Consider the following 24,018-nt stretch of genomic DNA (forward strand, 5'->3'; position numbering starts at 1 on the left):
GGGATCATTTACCTACGCATTTCCTCAACATATACTTCAGAGGAATCAATAACCGCTCCATGGTCAGGAGAGGAGCTGAATATTATCAAGATCTAGATATCAAAAGGAAAGAAGAGAAGAAAAGCAAGACATACTTTAGAACCATGCAATGCAAGATTAGATAAGTGACACCTACAGTGTATCATACGTGAAAGGATCCTCCCATCATTTTGTTCTCTTTTTTATGTCTTCATTGCAGCGTTAATGGAGAGTTACAGGAGGCACCCTACAAAACTTCCAAGTACGCTAACCTTAGCATTGCTTTCCTTTGCTCTGAAGAGCAAGATTTCATTATGGTTGATTAGGCAGCGTTGCCAAATCAGCTCAATTTGTGTTTTACAAATCCGCATTCTTCTGGCTTTGTAAACAAACTGTTGTTTTGTCTCCTAAATACTTTTGTGCCAAGTAATTAAATTAACTAGACCAGAAGGGGGGGCTGTTATAGAATGGTTTCCACCCCAAGGATTCTTGTCAGGACCAAACTTACGGTGTTTGTGTACATGCAAGCCATTTCAGCTTGATTGTCCAGCATGCAGATGCTTGAATGATAAGACTATTTCTAATGTTTCAGAACATAAATTGACTACTTTCATTTGGTGAAATAGCTTTGAAATAGTATGAACATTATTTTTTCTAGTTTGGAATTTCTGTTTATTATCAAAATTGATACCTGACATGAAGAAGCATAACATACTTACTGATACAGAGTACTTACTGATACAGAGTACTTTAGACCAGATAATAGCTAGAAATTGTAGGCAACTACAACGGATCATGATTTATCCATCTTTGAAACATAGCATAACATTCTGCAGGCCTGTACTCGGGAGCAGTGTGCCCTCCTCCCTGCAAAATAATCCAAACAATAACACTTGAGAAAATTAGTTTTTCTCTAGTTAATATGATTATGTCGTTGCTGTAAAAATCATAAGAGGCAGCAAAGGTTACGGAAATTTCTTGCCTTTACGGTGGCATATGTCATTCGGTTGGAGTAAGTCCTCGTATATCTATACAGCCAAATACCAAATATCTTCAGTCTAGCTTCTTTAATATGCTCAATCTTAAGAATAAAACCATACATTTTATAAGAAAAAATGAACACCCCAAAATATTTTCAGGGCTTACCCTGCTACTTGGCTGTGGAGGATCCATGGCCTCCAGTCATCAGCAATGGAGTAATTGAGGGATTTTATCCAAGCTTCTGTTCCTAGGAATGGTACCATCATGTCATGATCGCCGCTGTTACACAGTAAAAAAGAAAGGAGAAAAAACTAATCGAATTTTAGTAACATTAAGATAAACAAAACTTCAAGCACCCATGGTTGGTGCTAGTTTGTTCAACTGGTAAATCCTCTTAGATATTTTCTGCTAGGGAAGGGTTTAAAATATAAAAAAACCTCAATGCATGAATGGGACTGATCTTACCTATAAATCAAAGAGCGGTAGCCTTTAGTACTGAGGCTTACATGATATGAAAAACTGCTGTGAATTTCACGTGCATAAGGCAAACCAAAATTGCACCGCTGCCATTCCCCTTTGCTTCCCTGTGCACAGTGCAAGTCATGCTTGATTTTCTCACGGTTACTGGTTTAATCTTTTATTTCAGGTATTGATCTCATACCAGTCTTATACGAAGTGCTTTACGAACATTATAGTCATTATTCCAATAGTAAGAGAGCAAATATCCGTAAGTCTGCAGGAGAAAAAATAGTTTCCATAACACAGTTTCAGTAGAATCTAATCCATTTGTTGTGCTATTCAAGAGCATTTACAGTATATAGAGTGCTTTTGATTCTGTAAAATATGAGATCACTCACATCCCAAAATGCCACATCTGTGGTTCTACTTTGAAACCATTGTATTTTAGATAATAAAAGCAATTGTTTTGGATCAGAAAAATCACTGGAGCACTTTCTTAAAGAACACTTATCAGTGAATTTCAGAATTCTTGTACTCAAACTTGATTGTCACAAAAACGTTTCCAAAAGCACCCTCTAACGCCTAGTTAACGAAAGAATGAAGTTCAATTATTTTCAAAAAAAGGTAGTTAATGGAGTAAATCAATGTCAAAGTCTTTGAATCGGCCGAGGTTAATAGTTGTTATTAAGCCAAAATCCACATATTCTCTCTGCAACAAGTTTATATTTATGTAAACGTTCCAAGCCTATTAGCAGGAAGAGAATTAGGGGATACTCGACAGCCTATTGTAGGTAGTGGCGGTTCAGGAACAAGGAACTCTTGAGATTGCTCATTGACGTTGAGAGATCTTCTTTTACGAGATGACTCTCTTGGTTTTGGAGAGGAAAATGGACAACGGGGTTCCAAAATATGCGCACCTTCAATTTCCGAAGTCAGCTGAATATGCCAATAGTTAAGCACATAACAAATTAGATGAAATGCATAGCCCAACAATATCAAATAATAATAACTATAAATGATGACAAAAAGCTGAAAGGTTCAATAAATATACACAGTGGCACTCTTTTTGTACATTATCATTTTAACTGCAGGAACTAACAAGCACATAGCTTACCTTAGAGAAAGCCTGAATATCATTCAAACAAACTTCATTTTTGGGATCTACATTTACATACTCCCCTCCACAACCCATCTTCAATGACTGCAAAAGAGATATTTGGACTAATTACACTCCCATATTCTGGTTATTTCATACTTTGCCTCCTCTCTTTTCTCACTTATGACATTTAATTGGGGAACTGATATGGAAGATTGAGTTACCTCATAGAGTTCATTTGAAATAAGCCCCATTCCATGAGCAAAAGGGATTTTTGAGTTCTCTTCTACAGTCGGCTCTGTTGCGGCATTCCCTAGTATATATCCCTGAAACAATATCAGAATCATTACCCGATTAGCAGCAAATTGAAAGAATGACAATAGTTCTTCATTATTTGTCCTCTGGTTCTTTTATTATGCACATGATTGAACCATTTTCAGATGTCTATTAAGCTCCATAAATTTTCCCTGATTTTAATCCAACCCAAACAGTAAGTGTTGGTTATGTTCCTAAAAGAAGGAAGCAGATTACATACCTGGAGATTTATTAGTGGTTTGATATCCTCTTCATTTTCTGCATGACCATAATCAAATGACTATGAAGAAAGGAAATGAATAAAGAAGTAATGCGCCTTAAAACTTTTTATGCCACTACAGATGCAGTAAAATGTTTCACATTTTTGCAGTCATTTGTGAAGTACATAAAAAATTAGTGGAGCTCTTCAGCCCTGCCTTACAAGGTACAATTGTGGAAGGGTCAAGAAATCTAATACCCACGAAGCCAGAGTATCGATAACAAAGAGTCCTAATATTGATATCGCATTTAAAGATTTGCATTTGAAGTAAACTATATTAAACAACCACTATTGCCGTACCATTTGAGATCTGTTGCACAAGTGCTGGGACAACGAGGCCAGAGTATGAATCCCCTCCAATGTAGACTGGATTTGAGAGGAGCTCAGGGTGATCCAATAGCCACTATAAGATTCAACATTGAATCAGAAACAATATATGCTCCTCAAATAAGACTTTTTAACTTGATATTGCACAAAAATGTATTAGTTGAGAAGTATACCTTTCGAAGAAATTGGTCAACCTGCTGAACTTGTTTGAAGTCACCGGCTTGAGAGGCAAGTGGGGTTTTTGCGTAGGAATATCCAGTGCCAACAGGCGAATCCACAAATAATATGCTGGCTTCCTGAAAATTAATCACCAAGGTTAAAATTACAGAAATCACTACCTCATCTTGATATTATCAATCTGGTACAAATCATAGTCATCACCTTTGTCCATGAGTAGGGATTCAAGTGCAAAGTAGGCAAGCTCCCGTTGTACTCCACTACGTTGAAATTTATTGGACCTACAAAACAAGCCGCAGTCATGAGATATTCTGCTCTCTTTTTAAGCAAACAACTGAAATATGTGAGATGGTATTCAATCACTTACCAATTTCATAAGCAAGACCTGAGAAGGCAGAGCAGCCAGGGCCACCAGTAAGCCAAAGCAAGAGAGGGTCCTCTCTTGGATTTTTCTCCGACTTCACAAAGTAATAGAAGAGCTGTGCGTCCCCCGACTCACCTACTCCTACATACCTGTTGAAAATAATATCATATGTATAAATTCAGAATAAACACTAATTGATCATTAAAGCTACCAGCTATCATATTATGAACTAACCCAGTTTCAAGTTCAAAGGGGAGGGGGCCCTGGAATCCCGGAAGAAATTTAACAGTTGAGTAAGAAGCTGCAAGCTGCATGCAAAGCTGTACAAGAAGAAGAAGAAGAAGAAGAGGAAAACAAAGCTTGTCCATTGGCGTTTGTTTTCGGCTTTTCCAGCCTCTTAAGTCTTAACCAACCAGTTTCTTTGAGAAACAACTAGCGAACAATCTTCAGTTTTACTGGATTGGATAACAACAATTAGAAACTAAACGGTGGGTTGACTTTTTTCGTATTAAGTTAGGAAGTGAGAAATTTCTTCTTTTGCACAGGGTAATTTATGGTCTTCCGTAGCGTACATCCCGTATAAAAAGGGTGACTGGTCCACGTGGGCCCACCTCCAGTTACCCTTTTTTGGTTGGATCTATGAGATGTCTTGAAGCGATAATCATGGATGTACTGTAGTCCAAAAAGTCTATCTATCGTTATCGCATGACGCATTTGACCTACTCAGCTTTCAGTGAGACAAAACCCAATTTGTTTTCACCGCAAAGATTGAAAGGTGCCCTTTTTGATTGTTAAACGTTGGATGTCTCCGTTCAAAATGACGTAAAAGAAGATACACGAAGTAGAATGATTGCATGATGGCAATTTCACACGTGCCGACATTTCTTACCATGGATTTGTACATGGAATCCATATATGCTTTATGCGTGTGTTGGGGAAAGAACTTACTAAAATGATTCTGTAATACTTTTAGTGAGGCAACAACGGCCACGGCTGTCTTGTTGATGCATCGATTGACTCGTCGCCTCTTCTCGCTTTTACGGGCGGACCTCACAGTAAATCTTTAAGGCGAAATTGCTCTAACAGAGTATGATGAGATTGTGTCATTGTGTGGATGCTGTATTGAGAAGCTAACATGATAGATAAAAAAATTTGAGATAAAGGGTCCATTTAAAATTGAGGTTAAAATTTAATAATTTGTATATTTTATAATTTGTAATAAAAATAGTGTTTGATAAATTTTATAAAAATTATTTATTTTATAATTTTATCTATTTGGATAGTAGTTTTTAAACTTGTTAAAGAATTACTTTTCATAAGTAGTTTATTAAATAAATTACTATACCTTTTTAAAGTTACTATTGTTGGGTCCATCTCATTTAAGGGCCTAAAAGCCCATAGTCCAAAATTCTTGCTTGATGTATAATTATTATTAGACTTTGGATTTGAATGAAATTAACTAAAAGAATATATTATAAAAGCAAGTGAAAACGACAGCCTAGACAACATAATCACAAAAAGACTAGTGAAGAAAAGACGAGAGAGAACAGTAGCGTGATATTAAATTTAGTGGCTAGTATTTTAATATTTAATTGGACGATCGAAAGATGATTTTAATTTTATTTTCTCTCAAATTTAAAAGATAAATTTCTCGCGTTGTTGTCTATAATTTTATTAGTTTTGATTTTTATTTTACACTCTCGTTAGTTATTATTTAAGATATCTATTTGTTTGAGAGAGACAAATATTCTTAAGTTTTTCATGTAAAAATTTATGTCTCTTTTGGTTGGTTTTTATTATTTTGGATTGTGTTAGATTATTTTCTGCCTATTTATGTGTGGTACACATTTTATTTTAATCACACAAAAAGAGAAAGTGTTTTATTTCTATTTAATTTATAGTTGTTTATGTGAATCCATTTCCCAACAAAGTGGTATTAAAGCGTCAGGTTTTGTGTTTTATTTTTATTTGTGTAGTTGAGATAGAGGAGTTTTCAGCATGCAGATTAAATTAAAGTCGTGAAATTATGGCATTTGGAAGTCTAAAACGTAAGATTTGTTGTGCATGAAAGACTTATATGAACCCATTAAGGGCAAAGAAGTTAGACCCACCGATTTAGATAATAAAAAAACAAGCTCAATTAAACCAGAAGGTCGTTGGTACTATTAGATCATAGACTTGAAATACAAGGAGGGGCGCAATATAATTAAACACATTAGTGAGTTTTAGGTCTTAGTTGATTAGTTGACTACTATGAAAACTATTTTAGATGATGAGTTACAAGCATTGTTGTTACTTAATTCTTTTCGTAATAGTTAGAAGACATTAGTGGTTTCAGTGAATAATTCAGCACCAAACATGAAATTAACCTTGGATATGGTTACAGATATACTACAGAATGAAGAATCTAAAAGAAATACTATTGAAGCAGTTTTCTCTAAGTTAGTTGCACTTGTTTCAGAAAAGAAAGAAATGTGGGGGAGAAGGCGAAGCACAAATTTCCGCCAACAGAACAATCATAACCCCATAGAAAGATCTAAGTCCTAAAGGAGAAACATGAAGTGCTTTCATTTTCAGAAAATGAGTCACGTTAAAAGGGAGTATAGATTGTGGAAAAGAGAACATGCAAAAGAAAAAAGTGATGCTCAGAAAAATGATGAAGATAACATTGTAGCCATAGTTGATGGTGATATGAGTATTGTTTATTATGAGAGTTATGTAAATCTCACTTACCATACTAGTGATTAGATTATTGGTACAAGTGCTTTGTTTCATGTTACTGCACATTACAATTACTTTACATCATATGTTAATGGTGATTATGGCTATGTTCGGATGGGAACTGAGGGGGCATCCAAGATTGTAGGCATATAGAATATTTACTTCGAAACCAACATTGGTTGTAAGTTATTACTTAAATATGTCAGACATGTACTAGATATTCGTCTTAATTTGATTTGTACAGGCAAGTTTGATGATGATGGTTATACTAACCAATTTGATGAAGGAAAATGAAAGCTCGTCAAAAGTTCCCTAATGTTAGATAAGTAAACACTCTTTATATGATAAAAGTCAAGATCAAGAAAGAAGACATGAATGTAGCTGTAAAAGATTCTGACATTGAAATATAACATAAAAAGCTTGGTCACATTGGTGAGAAATGGTTAGAAACTTTTGCTAGAAAATGATTTTTACCTAGTTTCACAAGTATGTCCATCAAGACTTATATTTATTGCTTAGTTGGAAAGACACACAGAGTAACTTTTAAAAGCTTTCTTTATCTACAAATTCACAAATTCTTGATTTGATTCACATTGATATTTGCATGATACAAAATAGATCAATAGGAGGTGCACTTTATTTGTGACTTTTATTGATGACTGTTCTAGAAAAATGTGGACTTTTGTTATAAAATTTAAAGACCATATGCTTAATACGTTTAAGTTCTTCCATGTTTATATTGAGAGAAAGACATGAAGAAAACTAAAATGTGTTAGGGCAGACAATGGTAGTGAGCACAAAGGGTCATTTTAGTAGTATTGCAGACTCCATGGAATCAGACTTGCGAAGACTATACCAAAAATCATACATCAAAATGGTGTTACAAAAAGGATGAACAGAACAATTGAAGAAAGGATCAGACGTATATTTTCTGATGCCAAGCTTCCTAAATATTTTTGGGCAAAGGTTATGCGTATTATAATTGATTTGATTAACCTTTCCTTTTCAGCTCTATTAGATGGCGTTGTACCTAAGAGAGTTTGGACAAGAAATTTTTTTTTTTTTATAAATATTTGAGAGTGTTTGGTTGCAGAGCATATGTTCAAATCCTTAAAGATGAAAGATCGAAGCTTGATGATAAAGCCAAGAAATGCATTTCTTAAGCTATGGATATGAAGAATTTGGGTACAGGTTATGTGATCCAGTGGTAATAAAATTTATCAGAAGTATAGATATTGTGTTTCTTGAAAATCAGATAATTGGTGATATAGAAAAGAGTGGTGAGCCTTGGTCATTTTTAAAGATTCTTATTATCCTAACTTCAGTTTCTCCAATTGGAGTTCATGATGACTGTAAGGGAGCTGGAGAAGATAATGATAATGGTCCAATAGAACCAATTGAGCAAGCACCTCTAGAATTACTTGCACCACCAGTTAAGCCAAAATTGAGAATATCTATTAGAGAATGACAACCTTTCATTAGATATCATCTATATGAGTATGTGATGCTTACAGATGAAAGAGAGCTAGAATGTTTGAAGATGTTATGTCTCACAAGCATAAAAATGAGTAGGTTAAAGCCATGCAAGGGGAGATGAAATCCTTAAATGAAAACTACACTTATAACTTAGTAAAGCTTCCTAAAGAAAACATAATACTAAAGAACAAATTTGTTTACAAGTTGAAGACTGAAAATAACTCACAATAGCAGTGCAAAATTAGATTTGTTATTAAGGGTTTCAGTCAGAAGAAATGTGTTGATTTAAAAAAAATATTTTCTCATATGGTTAAGATGTATGTTATTTAAGTTGTTTCGGGATTAACAGTTAGCTTAAATTTGGAGATTAAACAACTTAATGTAACGACAACTTTCTTTCCAGGTGACTTAAAAGAAGAAATATATATGAAACAATATAGTTCAGTGTCAAAGGCAAAGAAGAACTTGTATGTAAGTTAAAGAAAAATATATATGAGCTAAAACAGGCACCAAGATAGTGGTACAAGAAGTTTAATTATTGTATAAAGAATCATGGTTTCAACAAGAATATGTATGACCATTGTATTTTGTGAAGAGGTTTGGTGATGATGATTTTATTATGTTTTTGCTTTAGGTCGATGACATGTCGATTGTTGGCCAGGATACTAGTAAGATTGATAGTCTGAAGAAAGAACTTAGCAAGTCTTTTGTAATGAAAGACTTGGGACTAACAAAACAAATTCTTGGGATGAAGATTTTCAGTGATAGAAAATTTGTAAAATTATGGTTATTTGAAGAAGCATATATTGAAAGGATTCTTGAAAAATTCAACACAAGCAAGGCAAAATTTATTTGTTCTCCACTTGCAGGCCATTTTAAGCTTAGCTCCGAACATTATCCTACAAGTGAGAAAGAAAAGTAAGAGATGAGAGGAGTTCCTTGTACTTTAGCAGTTGAGAGTTTGATGTATGTCATGGTTTGTACAAGACAAAAAATTGCTCATGCAGTTAGTATAGTCAATCGGTTTCTCTCCAATCCGGGCAAAGAACACTAGAAAATAGTGAAGTAGATTCTTAGATATCTCAAAAACACTTCTAGGGCATGTTTATATTTTGATGGTAACAAACTTATGTTACAAGTGTACACGGATGTGTCTATGGCAGGAAATATTGATTCTAGAAAATCTTTATTAGGATATTTGCTCACATTTGTCAGGAGAGTAGTCTCACGTTAGTCCAGACTTTAACAATGTGTTGCTTTGTCCACTACTGAAGCAAAGTATATTACAATTACTGAAGGTTGCAAAGAAGCCTTGTGGATAAGAAATTTCCTACAAGAGATAGGTGTGAAATAAGATATCTATATTGTGTACTGCAATAATTAGAGTGTCATTCACTTTACAAAGAATTCGACATACCATTCAAATTCCAGACATATTGATGTGAGGTATTAGGGGTGGGCAAAATCGGGTTCGGGTCGGGTTCGGGTCAACCCGATTGGGTTTCGAGTTGTTCGGGTTAGACAAGGAACAATCCGAACATAACCCGAATTAATGACCCGACCCGAACCGACCCGAACTATATTCGGGTCGGTTCGGGTCGGGTCATTAATTCGGGTTATGTTCGGGTTGGATCGGGTTGGATTTAAAATGGGTAGAATTGAGTTCGGGTCAATTTGGGTTAGTTCGGGTCAATTCGGGTTAATACGGGTCAGTTCGGGTTGGTTGAAATCAGGTCAATTCGGGTCAATACGTTTTTTTTTTTTTAAGAACCCGATCGGGTATTCGGATCGGGTCGGGTTTGACCCGAACCGATCACAACCCGATCGGGTTTGTAAATTTCAAACCGATCGGGTTTCGATCCCGACCCGATCCGACCCGAACCTGAAATTTATCGAGTCGGGTCGGGTCGGATCGGGTCGGGTTGGGTAAAATGCCCACCCTTATGAGGTATCATTAGATACGAGATATATTTGTTACAGCTTAAAAAGATTTACACAACATAAAATTGGTCAAATATAATGACAAAGTCGTTGCTCAATGTGAAGTTGAAAAGTTGTGTGCAAAAAGCAGGCTTGGTGGTGCCCCCCATATGATTTGGAGGGAGAAATTTGTTGGGTCCATTTCATTTTGGGGCCCAAAAGCCCATAGTCCAAAACTCTTGCTTGATGTTTAATTATTATTAGACTTTGGACTTGAATTAAATTAACCAAAAGAATATATTATAAAAGCAAGTGAAAGCTGCAGCCGTAGACAACATAATTACAAAAGACAAGTGAAGAAAAGATGAGACAGAACAGTGACGTGATATTAAATTTGCGGGTTAGGATTTCAATTTTTAATTAGACTATTAGAAGCGATTTTAACTTTGTTTTCTCTCAAATTTTAAGGGTAAGTTTTTAAGATCACCTTATATAATTATACTAGTCTTGATTTTTATTTTATTCTCTCATTGGCTGTTATTTGAAATGTTCATTTGTTTGAGAGAGACATATATTAAATTGTTATTATAAGTTAAGATTATTGAGACTCTTAATGTTATTCGCCTCTGGTATTATTTAAAGAATAATTTGTCCTGTAATCTCATTAATATAGTAGAAGATTATATCGAATTACAGTCTCATGATTTTTCCTATTTTGGGTTTTCCACGTGAAAATTTGTCTCTTGTGGTTGGTTTGTTGTTTTGGATTGTGTTATATTATTTTCTGCTTATTTATTTGTGGTACACATTCTGTTTTAAACACACAAAGAGGAAAAAAATTTTATTTCCATTTAATTTGCAACTACTTGCGTGAATCCCTTTCCCAATAACTATTATAACTTTAATATATATATAATTATCATGTTTTATTTTTCCATAAACTCTAATATATAAGTCATTAGATATCATATTACCATTACAATCAAATTACAACCACAACTACTGTACCATCTCTCCAATATCAAAGTTTTGATCTAGTAAATTAATATTTTTTGTATTTTACATTTATGTTCTATTATAAGATTCAATAAAGCTCGTGTATGATTACGTCAATTTTTTTAAACTATGAATAATTTCACATGAAAGTTAACCATAACTTTTAAAATCATTTTCATAACTACGACTTTTAACATTCAATCTATTTATATATATATTATAGTCATCATGCTTATTACAACAAGTTTAATGTGAATGTAGCACATATTACGTTTTTATTTTATTTAAATTATGTATTAATATAAATTTTTATCATATTTTACGTAACGAATTATAAAGTTCATTAGATTTTATTTAATTGAGTTTTTTTACTTTATGTAATTTTATGTGTTTTGAAAAGAAAATGCATGTCTAAACATTATTAAACATACTCCAAAAAATAAAAAGTGGTTTAATTTTATGTCTATTTTAGTCATTATATAATAAAACAACACATTTGTAATAAAATTTACTAAACGCATGTACACTGTTTTTCAAATTCATGACAACGGTAACAACACAGTTTACCAAATATCAAGCTACTTTTTCAATCAGTAGCTCATTGCATCCACACATGAAAAACAATTTATTTAATAAGCAACCACAATCCCAAACTGACCTTAAATTATATAGTGAAGACTACTGTAAGTATTAATAAACAAAAAATAACAAATAAAAAAATACAAACATCAAGACTCATGTTGTATTAACATCTGATTTTTAAAATATTGGGAATTGGTTGTTCACTTTTTATTTCATTATTATTATTTTTCTATTGCTATTTATTGACATTTTAACTTTATTTCAAATTAACGGTAGTGAAAAATATAAAAATCACATTTTTCTCTTATGTATAAAGATTATATATCAAGATTGCGGGGGTTGGATTAGTATTTTTAACTTAATTTTCTATATTTTGAGAAACTCCAAAACATTTTCAGGCGCCATAGCCCTCTAGCCTTGGCGGGCTTTGGGGGAGGAAAAAAAAAGAAATAATAACAGAAAGGCAGGACCGAGAAAAAAAATATTATAAAATTCAAGACACACTTTGGAACCCTGCAATGCTAGAGGAGATAAATGGCACCTATAATTTGTCATTCTTGAAAGGATCCTCCGTCAATTTGTTCTCTTACTTTTGTCTTCATTGCAGCAATAGAGCCTTGCTTTCATTTGTAAGCAATCTTGTCCAGCGAGGGAGCTGTACTGAAGAGCAAGATTTAATTAATAATCGTTAATTAGGCAGCTTTGCCAAATCTGCATTCCTCTGGCAATAAAAAGGACCTGTTATTTTGTATCCTCAATGCTTTTTGCTGACAAGTGACATAAATTACTTAGACAAAAAGGAGAAAACAAAAGAACCGTCATTTCTTCAAACAAAAACAAATTGGGTGTTTCCGCGTGTGCAAGCCATTTCAGCTTAATTGTCAAGAATGGATAGAATATTTCTAATGTTTCAGAGCAGAAATTGACTACTTTCATTTGGTAAAATTAGCTTCCATTTATTATGAATGTGTGCTTTTCATGAATGTCTGTTTATTGTCAACACTGATACCTAACATGAGGAAACATGATCATACATGATCAATTATTGATATAGATTACTTTGGACCAAATACTAGCTAGAAATTGCAGGCAACTACAATGGATCATGATTTATCCATCTTTGAAACATAGCATAACATTCCGCAGGCCTGTACTCAGGAGCAGTGTGCCCTCCTCCCTGCAAAATAATACAAACAATAACACTCAAGAAACTAGTTTTTCTCTAGTTAATATGATTATGTCGTTACTGAAAAAATCATAAGAGGCAGCAAAGGTTACAGGAATTTCTTGCCTTTACAGTGGCATACGTCATCTGATTGGAGTAAGTCCTCGTATACCTATCCGGCCAAATAAGTGAATAACAAATATCTTCAGTCTAGCTACTTTATTATGCTCGATCTCAAGAATAAGACTATTTAATTCATAAACAAAATGAACACCCAAAAGTAATTCACGGCTTACCCTGCAACTTGGCTGTGGAGAATCCACGGCCTCCAGTCATCAACAATGGAGTAATTGAGAGATTTTATCCACGCCTCTGTTCCCAGGAATGGTATGATCATGTCATGGTCCCCACTGTTACACAGTAAAACCGGGGGGGGGGGGGTGGGGGAATAAAATACATCAAAAATTAATATACATCAAATATCTATAGCTGATAATAGTTGGTGCAATGCAGTTAGTTCAACTGGTAATCCTCTAGGGTCTAAGGTGTCTATTTTGATAGTGGTAGGGTTAATATTGATAGAAACTAGAAACCTCAATGCATAAATGTAACTGATCTTACCTATATATTAAAGAGCGGTAGCCTTTTGTACTGAGGCTTACATGATAGGAAAAACTATTGCCAATTTCATGCGTATAAGGTAAATCATAATTGCAGCGTATCCATTCACCTTTGCTTCCCTGTGCTAAGCAAGAGTCATGCTTGATTTTCTCGCAGTTCGATTGCACTTTTAGTAGTTTAATGAATCTGCTATTTCAAGTATTGATCTCATACCTGTCTTATATGAAGTGCCTTACGGACATTATGGTCATTATCCCAATAGCGAGCGAGCAAATATCCATAAGACTGCAAGAGAAAAAAGGGTTTTATATAAGAAAAAGTTCATAGATTCTAATCAATTTGTTGTGTATCCAAGAACATTTAGAATGTATCTGAGATCATCAAAATTATTGGAGCACTTTCGGAAAAAACACTTGATAAGTACATTCCAGAAAATGCTTTAATGCAAACACACCCTCTGAAAAAATACATCTCATTGATCATGGATGATCACATTTCTCCACGTCAGGTAACAAACTTAGCATTCTGATGCCTAGTCAAAGGAAGAATGAAGTTCAAGACTCTTTTAAGGCAGTAAATGGGGCACACCGACGTATGATTCTTCAAATTGGCTGAGGATGATAGTTGGTATATAAGCCAAAATCATTCTCTATGCAACAATTTGATATTTATGTACCTTATGTCATAGAAAATGTATGAAGCATATTAGAGGAAACAGAAAAAAGGAGTTACTCGACAGCCAATCGGAGGAAATGTTGGTTCAGGATTAAGGAATTCTTGAGATTGCTCATTGACATTGAGAGATCTTCTGTTATGAGATGACGCTCGTGGCTTCGGAGAGAAAAATTGACAATGAGGTTCCAATATATGCGACTTTTCAACTCCAGAAGTCAACTGAAAATGCCGATCGTTAAGCATGTACCAACTTAGATGAAAAAATAGTCCAAGATACTACAAAAATAATAACACAAAAAGATGATGATGGAAAACTGAAAGTTTCAACAAATATATTGCTTCGTACATAGCTTACCTTAGAGAAAGTCTGAATATCATTCAAACAATCTTTGTTGTTGGGATCTACGTTTACATACTCTCCTCCACAAGTTATCTTCAGTGACTGCAAAAGTGTTTCTGGACTAATTACACTCCAAACTTCTGGTTATTTCGCATTTTTCCTTCTCTTTTTTTTCTCAATTATGACATGAATTGGGGAACTTATGTGGAAAATTGAGTTACCTCATAGAGTTCATTCGAAATAAGCCCCATTCCATGAGCAAATGGGATCTGTGAGTTTTGTTCAACAACCATGTCTGTTCTGGGGTTCCCTAGTATGTATCCCTGAAACAGTAGCAGAATTGAGAGAGTGATAAATAGTCCTTCAGTACTTCTGCTCTGGTTTGTCTATTATGCACAATCTTGGACCTTTTTTCAGATGTCTGTTTAGCTCCTTAATTTATCCTAATTCACACTCCGAGCAGTATGCATGAGTTGTGTTTCTAATAAAAGGAAACAGATTACAAACCTGGAGATTTATCAGCGGTTTGATATCTTCTTCATTTTCTGCATGACCATAACCAAATGACTATGAACAAAGGAAATACAATAAAATAGTAATATGCCTTAAACTTTTATGCCACTACTGAGGCACTAAAATGTTTCAAATTTCTGCAGCCAGCTTCATGGTTTTAATCTCTTGGAGATGCAAGTAGTTTTGTGCTGCAAAGTGAGGTTTCACAATAGTACATAGAGAAGGATTAATATGTGAAGTACAAAATAAGTAAAAAGATAGTGTAGGCTTTCAGCCCTGGCTGATGAGCTACAATTACGAAAGGGTTAAGAAATTTAATATCATGAAGTTGAGTATTGACGACAAAGAGCAGATTCCTAGTTTATCCTGTACACATTGTCATTTTAGGTAACATATTAATCAACCGTTATAGGCATACCATTTGAGATCCGTTGAACAAGTGCCGGGACCGTAATGCCAGAGTACGAATCCCCTCCAACATAAAATGGATTTGAGATGAACTCAGGGTGATCCATCAGCCACTATAAGATCCAACATGGAATCAGAAACAGTAAATGGTCCTTAAAAATTGTGTTAGTTGAGAAGTATACCTTTCTAAGAAATTGGTCAAGGTGGTGAACTTGTTTAAAGTCACCAGTTTGAGAGGCATGTGGGGTTCTTGCGTAGGAAAATCCAGTGCCGACAGGCGAATCCACAAACAAGATGCTGGCTTCCTGATAATTAACCTCCAAAGTTAAAATTACAGAAATCACCATATCATCTAATCTAATATCAATCTGAAACAAAACACAGTTGTCACCTTTGTCCACGAGTAGGGATTTAAGCGCAAAGTGGGCAAGCTCCCATTGTACTCCACTGTGTTGAAATTTACTGGACCTGGCAACCAACTGGCAATCACGAGAAATTCTCCTAAACTTTTTTAAGCGACCAACTGAAAAATGTATGATTGCATTTGATCACTTACCAATTTCGTAAGCAAGACCTGAGAAGGCAGAGCAGCCAGGGCCACCAGTAAGCCAAAGCAAGAGAGGGTCCTCTTTTGGATTTTTGTCCGACTTAACAAAGTAATAGAAGAGCTGTGCTTCCTCTGACTCACCTACACCTACATACCTGATCAAACAAATATGTATAAATTCAGAATAAGTACTAATTGATCATTAGAGCTATTTGCTGTCATATTATGAACTAACCCAGTTTCAAGTTCAAAGGGGAGAGGCCCCTGGAATCCTGGAAGAAACTTGACTGTTGAGTGAGAAGCTGCAGGCTGCATGCAAAGCTGTAAAAGCAGAAGAAGAGAAAAACAGAGCTTTGCCATTTGCATTGTTCTTTGCCTTTTTCCTGTCTCTAGATGATAGTTTCTTTGCAGAAACAAGAGCTAGTGAACAATCTTCAGGTTCGTTGGATAAGAACCTAATTATCTAAAACGCTTGGTTGACAGTGTTATTGTCACAACGTAACTTTTTTTTTTTAGACTGATTAATCATCAGATTACTATATTACACAGATATTTATAACAATTGCTTATTATAACAGAGGTATTACACTGATATTTATAATTAGATATACATAATTGGGACTTACATTATTACAATGAATTCTATGAAATACATGCCCAATACAAATAACCCCTCACAACGTCACAACGTAACTAAGACAAAGAGACTGGAGTTATTAGCATAGTGAATTTTGATACGACACGGGTCAAATTAACAGTTTTGTTAGGCTTGGGGAGGCATTCGACAGGCGGCACGCAATAGAAGAAAATAGAGAAAAATTTGTTGAAAAATGTTTTTCATTTTTTTGTTTTCCTTTTTTAAGCAATGCATTGTCGTTTTGGCTTCTATTGAGACGTCTGCACTCTGCGGCGATGTCATAAACGTGACTACGTGAGTCCACGTTGCTGTGCCCTACACAACCGTTGCAAATCAATCAATCATTATCAAGTTACGTATTGAACCACTCAACTTTGAACTTTAGTTCTGCTTTTTGTGGCAATGATACAATTTGCGATTAACGGTTAAACATATTTCGTTGAATGTCAAATTGCGTATGCCACAGATTTCCTTGGAAAATACGCTGGCCGGTGGTTTCTGTATTTGAGTTGCCTACGTTGCGTGTCAATTTATTTTTCACCATAAAACTCCAATACTTCATCCGAACAAAAACTTAAGACTAAGGTAATGTTTGAAATTAAGATGATAAACTTCTAGATTACAACTGTTCTAAAAAAAAATTATAAAATATAAGTTAACAACATATAATAAATATGGGTTTTAGATTATAATTTTGACAAAAATAATAAATTATTATAATATTTTTTATCATACACGTAACAAATCAAATTAATTAAACTTTTAAATCACAACTAAAGATTATTAAACACTTGGAGTGAAAATACTGAATAGCAAAAATCTTTAAGATGGAAGTATAGATTGAAAGTAGATGTTTATTTAGACTAGAATAAGAGTGTAAACTATCAATCATAATCTCAATTATATATTTACTTTATTTTGAATTGAGAATTAATTATTATAAATTATAATTTTACCTTTCTATAAAGAGTATGTAACTTTTAGTTAGAAAATGGATAACAAAATATGTTTATACAAAACCTATTTATTTTATTATTAATTTTTATTATGCAAACTAATAATATTTATTAATATTTTTCGTGATGTAAATTAAAAATATTTATAAATTTTACTTTAATTATTTAAAACTAAAAATTATTGATAATATTCACCTGTAAACTTTTTTATTAGCTTTGAGCATTTTTAGAGATCAAAGGAGTGAAAGTAGGATTCCCACCTCTCCATAAAAGTGGAAATCACAATCCTCACTTCAAAAGTAAATCCAACAAAATAAAATTTTTATACTTATCCTTAAATAAATATGTAAATACTGGAGTAAAAAGACTTTACACTCTCCATTCTTACTCTTGTATGTAAACACATAAGTTACTTAAAGGGTGAGGCTATTTGAACCCATATTTATACTCTTTACACCTATTTTATAATAAAATTTTATATCACAAAGATATCCTCATATATAATTACGAAACCATCCTCTTTTAATTTCATATCTCTCTTGCATCCGCCTTTGTGTATATTTTCTCATTAAATTGATTTTGGTTAAGGTTGAAAAATGTTATTCCATGAAATTATATAATTTATTAATAGCTAATTCAATTATAGATGCCATCGAAATTAAAAATAATCTCTTGGTTACCATAAGAAAATTGATTTTTTCCATAAAGCAATTATGAACTACCGTTCCTTTTCGGTCCAAAATATTTGCAGGTGAACCAATATTTTTCAAGGCACCAGTTTCATATTTTTAAAACGTTTGCAATTGATCAATTCATTAACTTTCCTGTTGGGGTGAAAAAAAAAATGTATCAAAATAGTTACCATTATAACTTCTATCCATTCTTGTATTAGGGAAGATATTTGCTATATTCATTATTTTTTGGGTTAGATTGGGGAGATAATTTTTTGATATATGTATCAACGCTCCCTCTCCCTGTGCAGTCTCCCACATTTTGTTTCATGTGCAGTCTCCCACCAATTGCTGGTTGCTGCAATTTCAGATTTCGTTTATACTCGTGTGGAAGCATTTTTTGGAAGCAAATGTATAAGAGAAGAAGATGAATGAAGAAGGATTAGTTTTGGAACATGAGAGGGTTTGTTGAGTAAAAATAGATGTTTTCAATTGTAGTGATGTGTGTATAAAGAAGAATAGTTTAAAGAGTAAAAAATTGGGTTCAAATAGCCTCACCCTTACTTAAATTATAATTGTTCGATCTCTATATCAATCAAGACCTAAATTAATGACTTAATTACGTCAAAACCAAAAATTTACTGACGCATGTCTTACCGTGAATTTTATACATGGAATCCATGATTATGATCAATAATGCATATAGAACTTTGTAAAATAATTCTGTATATGATACATTTAGGGAGGCAGTATCGGCCCCCGAGGCCGGAACTTTTCTCGGTGGATTGATTCGTTGCTCCTCTTGGTTTTATCAGGGATCATCAACTATACATATTTTCTAAACATATATTTAGCATGAATCAACAACCACTCCGTCTTTAGGAGGAGCTGAGCTATCAACTTCCTTTTCTGTTTCCATCGCCACGGCCACTTCCCGCCTCTTCTCCTCCTCTGATTTCTCTACCTTCAGCTTCTGCAATAACACTCAAGAATTTGGAGATGAAAGTTCAGATAGATAATCTTGATTGTGGGGATCAATTAGTTGTTGATAGCCACCACATTTTCACAAAATTCCTTTAGATATCACCGTGGGAATATAATAAAGATCAAGATCCAGAAAACCAGGAGGAAAGAAGAAGACAAAATCAAGATGCTCTTCAGAATCATGCATTGCAAGATGACGTAAATGTAAAATAACCCACCTTGGTAGCCACAGATGAGTCCTTAGTCACATGCGCAAACATGTTCGCATAGAACTTTGCATCTCTCTTGTTGCTCTCAGCTTGAAGTTGTTTCAATGATTTCTGCAGCAACGTCACCTCCCTGGATAGAGAAGCATGTCATCTCAAGTGGCAAAAGAAGTTTGGTCTGAATAAAAATCGCCATTACCTGTTCTGGGGGTCAGCCTCAATAGCTTTCTTGATGTCCAATTCAGCCAAGATCAGATCTGCAATCTCCATATAGGCTTGTGCTCTCCTGTAAAGAGCTTTTACATTGTGACAATCACAATCTAATACCTGTAAGAGAAAAAGAAAAATTAGAAAAAAAGATGCATTGTGACTCATATTACACCCCTCTGGCTGCTTCTCTTTCAACAATCACCTTCGAACACAACTCAATTGCACCTTGGTAGTCCTTCAGTTTGAGACAACAAGCTGCACTGTTCAACCAGCATGAAACTCTTAATGACTTAACTAACTTCTGCTCATCATCAACAAAGGACCCATCTTCACTCACACAGTCTGCAGCCTGATAATACAGGAGAAGTAAATGTATATAGTCAAAAATCTATAAACTTGAAACCTAGGAATTTGAGTTTGTCTAAACCAGCGCATTGAGCCACCTTATTATATTTTTTGCCAGCTCGTTCATACTTCCCATTTTTGAATAGCAAATTGCCTTCTTCTTTCTTTCTCCCAGCAGCCTCAATTTTCTCCTGATTATTCATTTCCCATGGCACTTTCTCCTTTTAACAAAAGAAGCAGTGGGCAAACAATTCCCCAATTAGAAAATCCAGGAATATTGGAGCCCAAATACTTCTAGTGAAAAAAAAAAAAAAAATTAAGCAAAAGCAATTTTGTAATGATGGTAGGGTAAAATCTAAATCAATCTCAATAATTGTGTATATTGGGGTAAATAACTAAGTTTATACCAATACCATTTCTTCTTCGGGTAATAAGTATCAAAAATCACACATTCTTCTTAAAACTGCTTCAAGAATATTCTAACTATTACTAACAAAAATTTGAGAAAACCAGATCAATGCATAAGAAACATATCCTAAACTTTCTTGTTTTAATCAGAGATGCGATTTGTAATCTTCGCATTTGAGGAGAAAAACTAGCAGTATTTAGTTTGCTCATGACTGATTCACCGGTCCCTAAATTATATATAGAGATTTGAAAGACAAATTGAACAAAAATGCAAATATCAATGATTATTCCTTTGCCTATGGAAAAGAAAATGTAAGGAAAGGAAGAGAAATAAAAGGTATTCAAAGAGTTATCATACTCTATATATTCATAAGCACAGAGCTACAATGTCTCATCTTCAATATTACCAAATAATTACCAGTCACAAGTCATTACCTTGATAAAATCCATCATTTCAACTTCATAATATAACTTCGCACATGAAGGGACTGTTGCAAGATCCCGCTTTGCTTCAACATTTCCAAAGCCATATTCATGATTTATTGTTACTATTGCCCATTCCTCCTTCTTCATCGTTGCCGCCACTCGGTCTAAACCAGCAATTCCTTGTTCTGCATACAGCAACTTGCAGCCATAGTTAAAAGTCTGGAACTTTATCATTTGAAAAATCCGTACCATTGTCGAATAGCTCCAACAAAGAGTGACAGACCTTTAAGTAGATTCAAATAGATTTTTTTAATAAATTCTAGAGGAATATGATGTACACATGACAGAAAAGCTAGTGAACTAAAATGACAATACAGAAGCAGCAATGAATTACCTTCATCTGTGATAAATTCCAAAGGCTGCTCCCCATCATATCCCTTTTTCTCAAATACAGTGCCATCTTCTAGCCTAGCAATGTAGCTGACTGCAAAGAATCGAAGAATATAAGACAGTATGATCTAATTTGATTAAAGGAATCACGACATGTCAAGGTTCATACAGCATATTGCAACGTAATTTCATAAAATACACTTCTTCTGTATTGATAATTTTGCTTTACAAGAGACATGGTGCAGAGATAGTATAGTTGTGTACTTTACTGCTTCTGAAAGTAGACATACACATAGTATTTCAACACCTGAAAGCTTGAAAGAAAGAAAGTCTCCCCATGATGATATATGAATCATATGAGAATATCTAATCTCCATCAGAGTTTTTAATTATCATTTCATATGCATTCAGTCAAAATTGGCTTGATTTTATATCCAGCCTAGATCCCAAACTTTTAAACTTCAATTCACCATTATATTGAATTCTCAAACCTAGTACATACATTAGGTCACTTATTGGTTACAGTAGCACCATGATGATTCAATAAAACCAATTAAGTCCAAAGATTCCATGAGTAAGAACTCTTGGATCATCATTTATTCAAGTTTGTGCTTTGAGTAAAATAAAAGCAGAAATGGGGCATTACAAAGAAGAAAATCACTTACTTGTTACAGTAGCACCTTCATCCGCAGAAGTGCCTTCCCCCTCTTTTAAGATCTTCTTGACTACTTTGGAGTCTCCAGTAACATCAACAACATGCTTGAAAGATAGCAACTCTAGATTGAAATCCAATGCGGAATTTCGGGGGATTGTACCGAATCCATCACAAGCATCCCTTCTCTGCTCTCCAAAAGCATCTGCAAACTTTTGTGTTAGATAGTAAAGAACAATAACCAAATCACAGTGAGATTACAGCATCATTTTCAGCAAAAGAATCATGCTATCACCACCTTGAGTCAAAAATCAAAATCAGTAGTATATAAGCTCCAGATTTATAAGATACTGCTTAAGAACCATTGAACTTAGCCATTCTACAAATGCCTGTGTGTATGTAGCTAGCACTTCTTCACTAGTAAACAGCGAGGTGCGAGATCAAGGAACTGTGATTTAGTAAAATGTATAGTTATCTTCAAACAGCAAGTGTATCCTTCATCTGGAAATTAACCAATACCGGAAGAACTTGAGACAATAAAATAGAAAAATGGCAATCCTGTCATAGTAAGATGTGAGAAGACTTACATTGTGGCTGAATGACTAATTTGACCTTCTCTCCCTTTTTCATGGTTAAAATTGCTTTAGACAACACAGGGCAAAAATGCCCTGAAGAGATCAAAACAGTCAATAATAAAAATCCAGCTTAGTAAGAAATAATTATGTACATTCATAAGTACTATAGAGCCCTATCTCTCAACTCTAAATTACCATCTTTCAAATAAAATTCAACTCCTTCTTCCGGAGTTTTTGCCACCATGGTACCATCACCAAGCATCACTTGATACTTCACTGCAGTAACAGATAACACCTTGTTAGCAATGACCATACCAGCATAGTCATATCCATTAACAATCTACTTGCAATAATGAACATAAAAATGGAAACAAAAATTTCAGTAATAAGCCGCATTAAAAGTACCAAGAACTTCATCCAAGTCACCGGGGGACGCATCCCTCTCCCCCTTCTCCAAAATCTTCTTAACAATCCCACCATCTTTACTCAAGTCCACCACTGTGATCCATGAGACTAGTTCAACTTCAAACTGAACAACTGAATTTGGTGGCAGACTATCACGACCTTCAACTCCAAATCTTAGCTCAGAAGGCAACGTGAATGTGAACACTGCACATTCCCTCTTTTTCATAGTAATTATCCCATTATCCAAACCTGTTGCCACTTGACCTGGCAATAACCATGTTAACAGGTAACCAAAGTTTTACTCTAAACCAAAAATGAGGGGGAAAAAAAAGGTCAAATAAAAAATAAAGAACTCACTCACCGGTACCAAGCTTAAAGGTCAAAGGATCATATCTATCTCTTGTAGAATCAAACTTGGTTCCGTCAAGCAAAGTACCCACATAGTGAACTGCACTCAATTAAAGATAACAAAAATAAATAAATAAATAAACTGTTGTAATATAGTGACTTCAAATTTAACCTGCATACAAACTTCATTGATGATAACTTATCAAACTTAAAAATTCCAATACTATTAAGAAAGTCTTAACTTGGGTCCCAATTTCAAGTGAAAAACAATAATAATAGTAATAATGAAATATAAAAGACAAAGTGAGAACTAACTTGTGACTTCGTCACCGAATTCAGGGGTGTCCCAGTCGACGCCGTTTTTGAGAAGCTTCTTTTTGATACCAGAATTACCAAGCCCTCTTTCCTCACCCACCTTAAGAGGTGCTGCTGATTCGATCACCTCCCCCGGTTCCTCCTCTTCGCCATCGATATCTGATAAGTTTGCACCTTTCTCTAACGTCATCACGGATTCGCAGGCCATAGTAAATTTGAATCTCTAATTTTATTTCGAATTGTTAAATTTAAAAATGTACAGTGTTTGGTCACATGAAGATGCTCGGAGAGTGAGACTGTGATAGGGTTATGTAACTATGCTAACGAATGTGTAACTCAGTGGCAGTTTTTTGGTATTTTATTTCCCCTTCTGGATTGTTCATATCAAAAGTTTTACGAGACTTTTCTAAATCTACGATAACAACAGCTCAAAATGAGGAACCGCCTCAAGTAAGCTTGCGATTGTGACGGACACAATCAAAGTGATAGGTTGGGTGAATAATATTTTTTTTTTATAAAATTTAAATGAA

At 34.4% G+C, this 24,018-nt stretch overlaps 3 protein-coding genes across 6 annotated transcripts; all 3 read right to left on the minus strand.

The window, feature by feature from the left end:
* Window positions 1–604: 604 nt before the first annotated feature.
* Window positions 605–4,531, minus strand: LOC18042308 (serine carboxypeptidase-like 7). Its single transcript, XM_006433591.2, has 14 exons — window positions 4,231–4,531; window positions 4,000–4,145; window positions 3,837–3,913; window positions 3,629–3,751; window positions 3,429–3,531; window positions 3,090–3,127; window positions 2,779–2,880; window positions 2,573–2,659; window positions 2,233–2,394; window positions 1,661–1,732; window positions 1,465–1,583; window positions 1,165–1,278; window positions 1,001–1,046; window positions 605–885 (listed from the first exon to the last, which is right to left on the minus strand). The coding sequence occupies exons 1-14, from the start codon at window positions 4,362–4,364 to the stop codon at window positions 802–804; spliced, it is 1,407 nt and encodes a 468-aa protein (XP_006433654.1). The 5' UTR covers window positions 4,365–4,531; the 3' UTR covers window positions 605–801.
* An 8,095-nt stretch (window positions 4,532–12,626) lies between these two features.
* LOC18042706 (serine carboxypeptidase-like 2) lies at window positions 12,627–16,483 on the minus strand. The gene is made up of 14 exons (XM_006433592.2): window positions 16,196–16,483; window positions 15,970–16,115; window positions 15,805–15,881; window positions 15,596–15,718; window positions 15,424–15,526; window positions 15,000–15,037; window positions 14,714–14,815; window positions 14,508–14,594; window positions 14,210–14,371; window positions 13,691–13,762; window positions 13,478–13,596; window positions 13,153–13,266; window positions 12,983–13,028; window positions 12,627–12,868 (listed from the first exon to the last, which is right to left on the minus strand). The coding sequence occupies exons 1-14, from the start codon at window positions 16,324–16,326 to the stop codon at window positions 12,785–12,787; spliced, it is 1,404 nt and encodes a 467-aa protein (XP_006433655.1). The 5' UTR covers window positions 16,327–16,483; the 3' UTR covers window positions 12,627–12,784.
* A 2,269-nt stretch (window positions 16,484–18,752) lies between these two features.
* Window positions 18,753–23,965, minus strand: LOC18042640 (70 kDa peptidyl-prolyl isomerase). 4 transcript variants are annotated; one of them, XM_006433593.2, is made up of 13 exons: window positions 23,489–23,965; window positions 23,187–23,273; window positions 22,826–23,089; window positions 22,616–22,696; window positions 22,433–22,513; window positions 21,859–22,050; window positions 21,198–21,287; window positions 20,813–20,988; window positions 20,068–20,190; window positions 19,827–19,973; window positions 19,614–19,741; window positions 19,427–19,547; window positions 18,753–19,197 (listed from the first exon to the last, which is right to left on the minus strand). In XM_006433593.2, the coding sequence occupies exons 1-13, from the start codon at window positions 23,694–23,696 to the stop codon at window positions 19,075–19,077; spliced, it is 1,821 nt and encodes a 606-aa protein (XP_006433656.1). In that variant the 5' UTR covers window positions 23,697–23,965; the 3' UTR covers window positions 18,753–19,074. The 4 variants fall into 4 exon arrangements, with proteins under 4 accessions (XP_006433656.1, XP_024039956.1, XP_024039957.1 ...); XM_024184188.1 differs by lacking the exon at window positions 22,433–22,513; XM_024184189.1 differs by lacking the exon at window positions 18,753–19,197 and having other exon boundaries at window positions 19,439–19,528.
* Window positions 23,966–24,018: the final 53 nt, after the last annotated feature.

Source organism: Citrus clementina, unplaced genomic scaffold (genome assembly GCF_000493195.1).
Source record: "Citrus clementina cultivar Clemenules unplaced genomic scaffold, Citrus_clementina_v1.0 scaffold_5, whole genome shotgun sequence".
Lineage (NCBI taxonomy): Eukaryota > Viridiplantae > Streptophyta > Magnoliopsida > Sapindales > Rutaceae > Citrus > Citrus x clementina.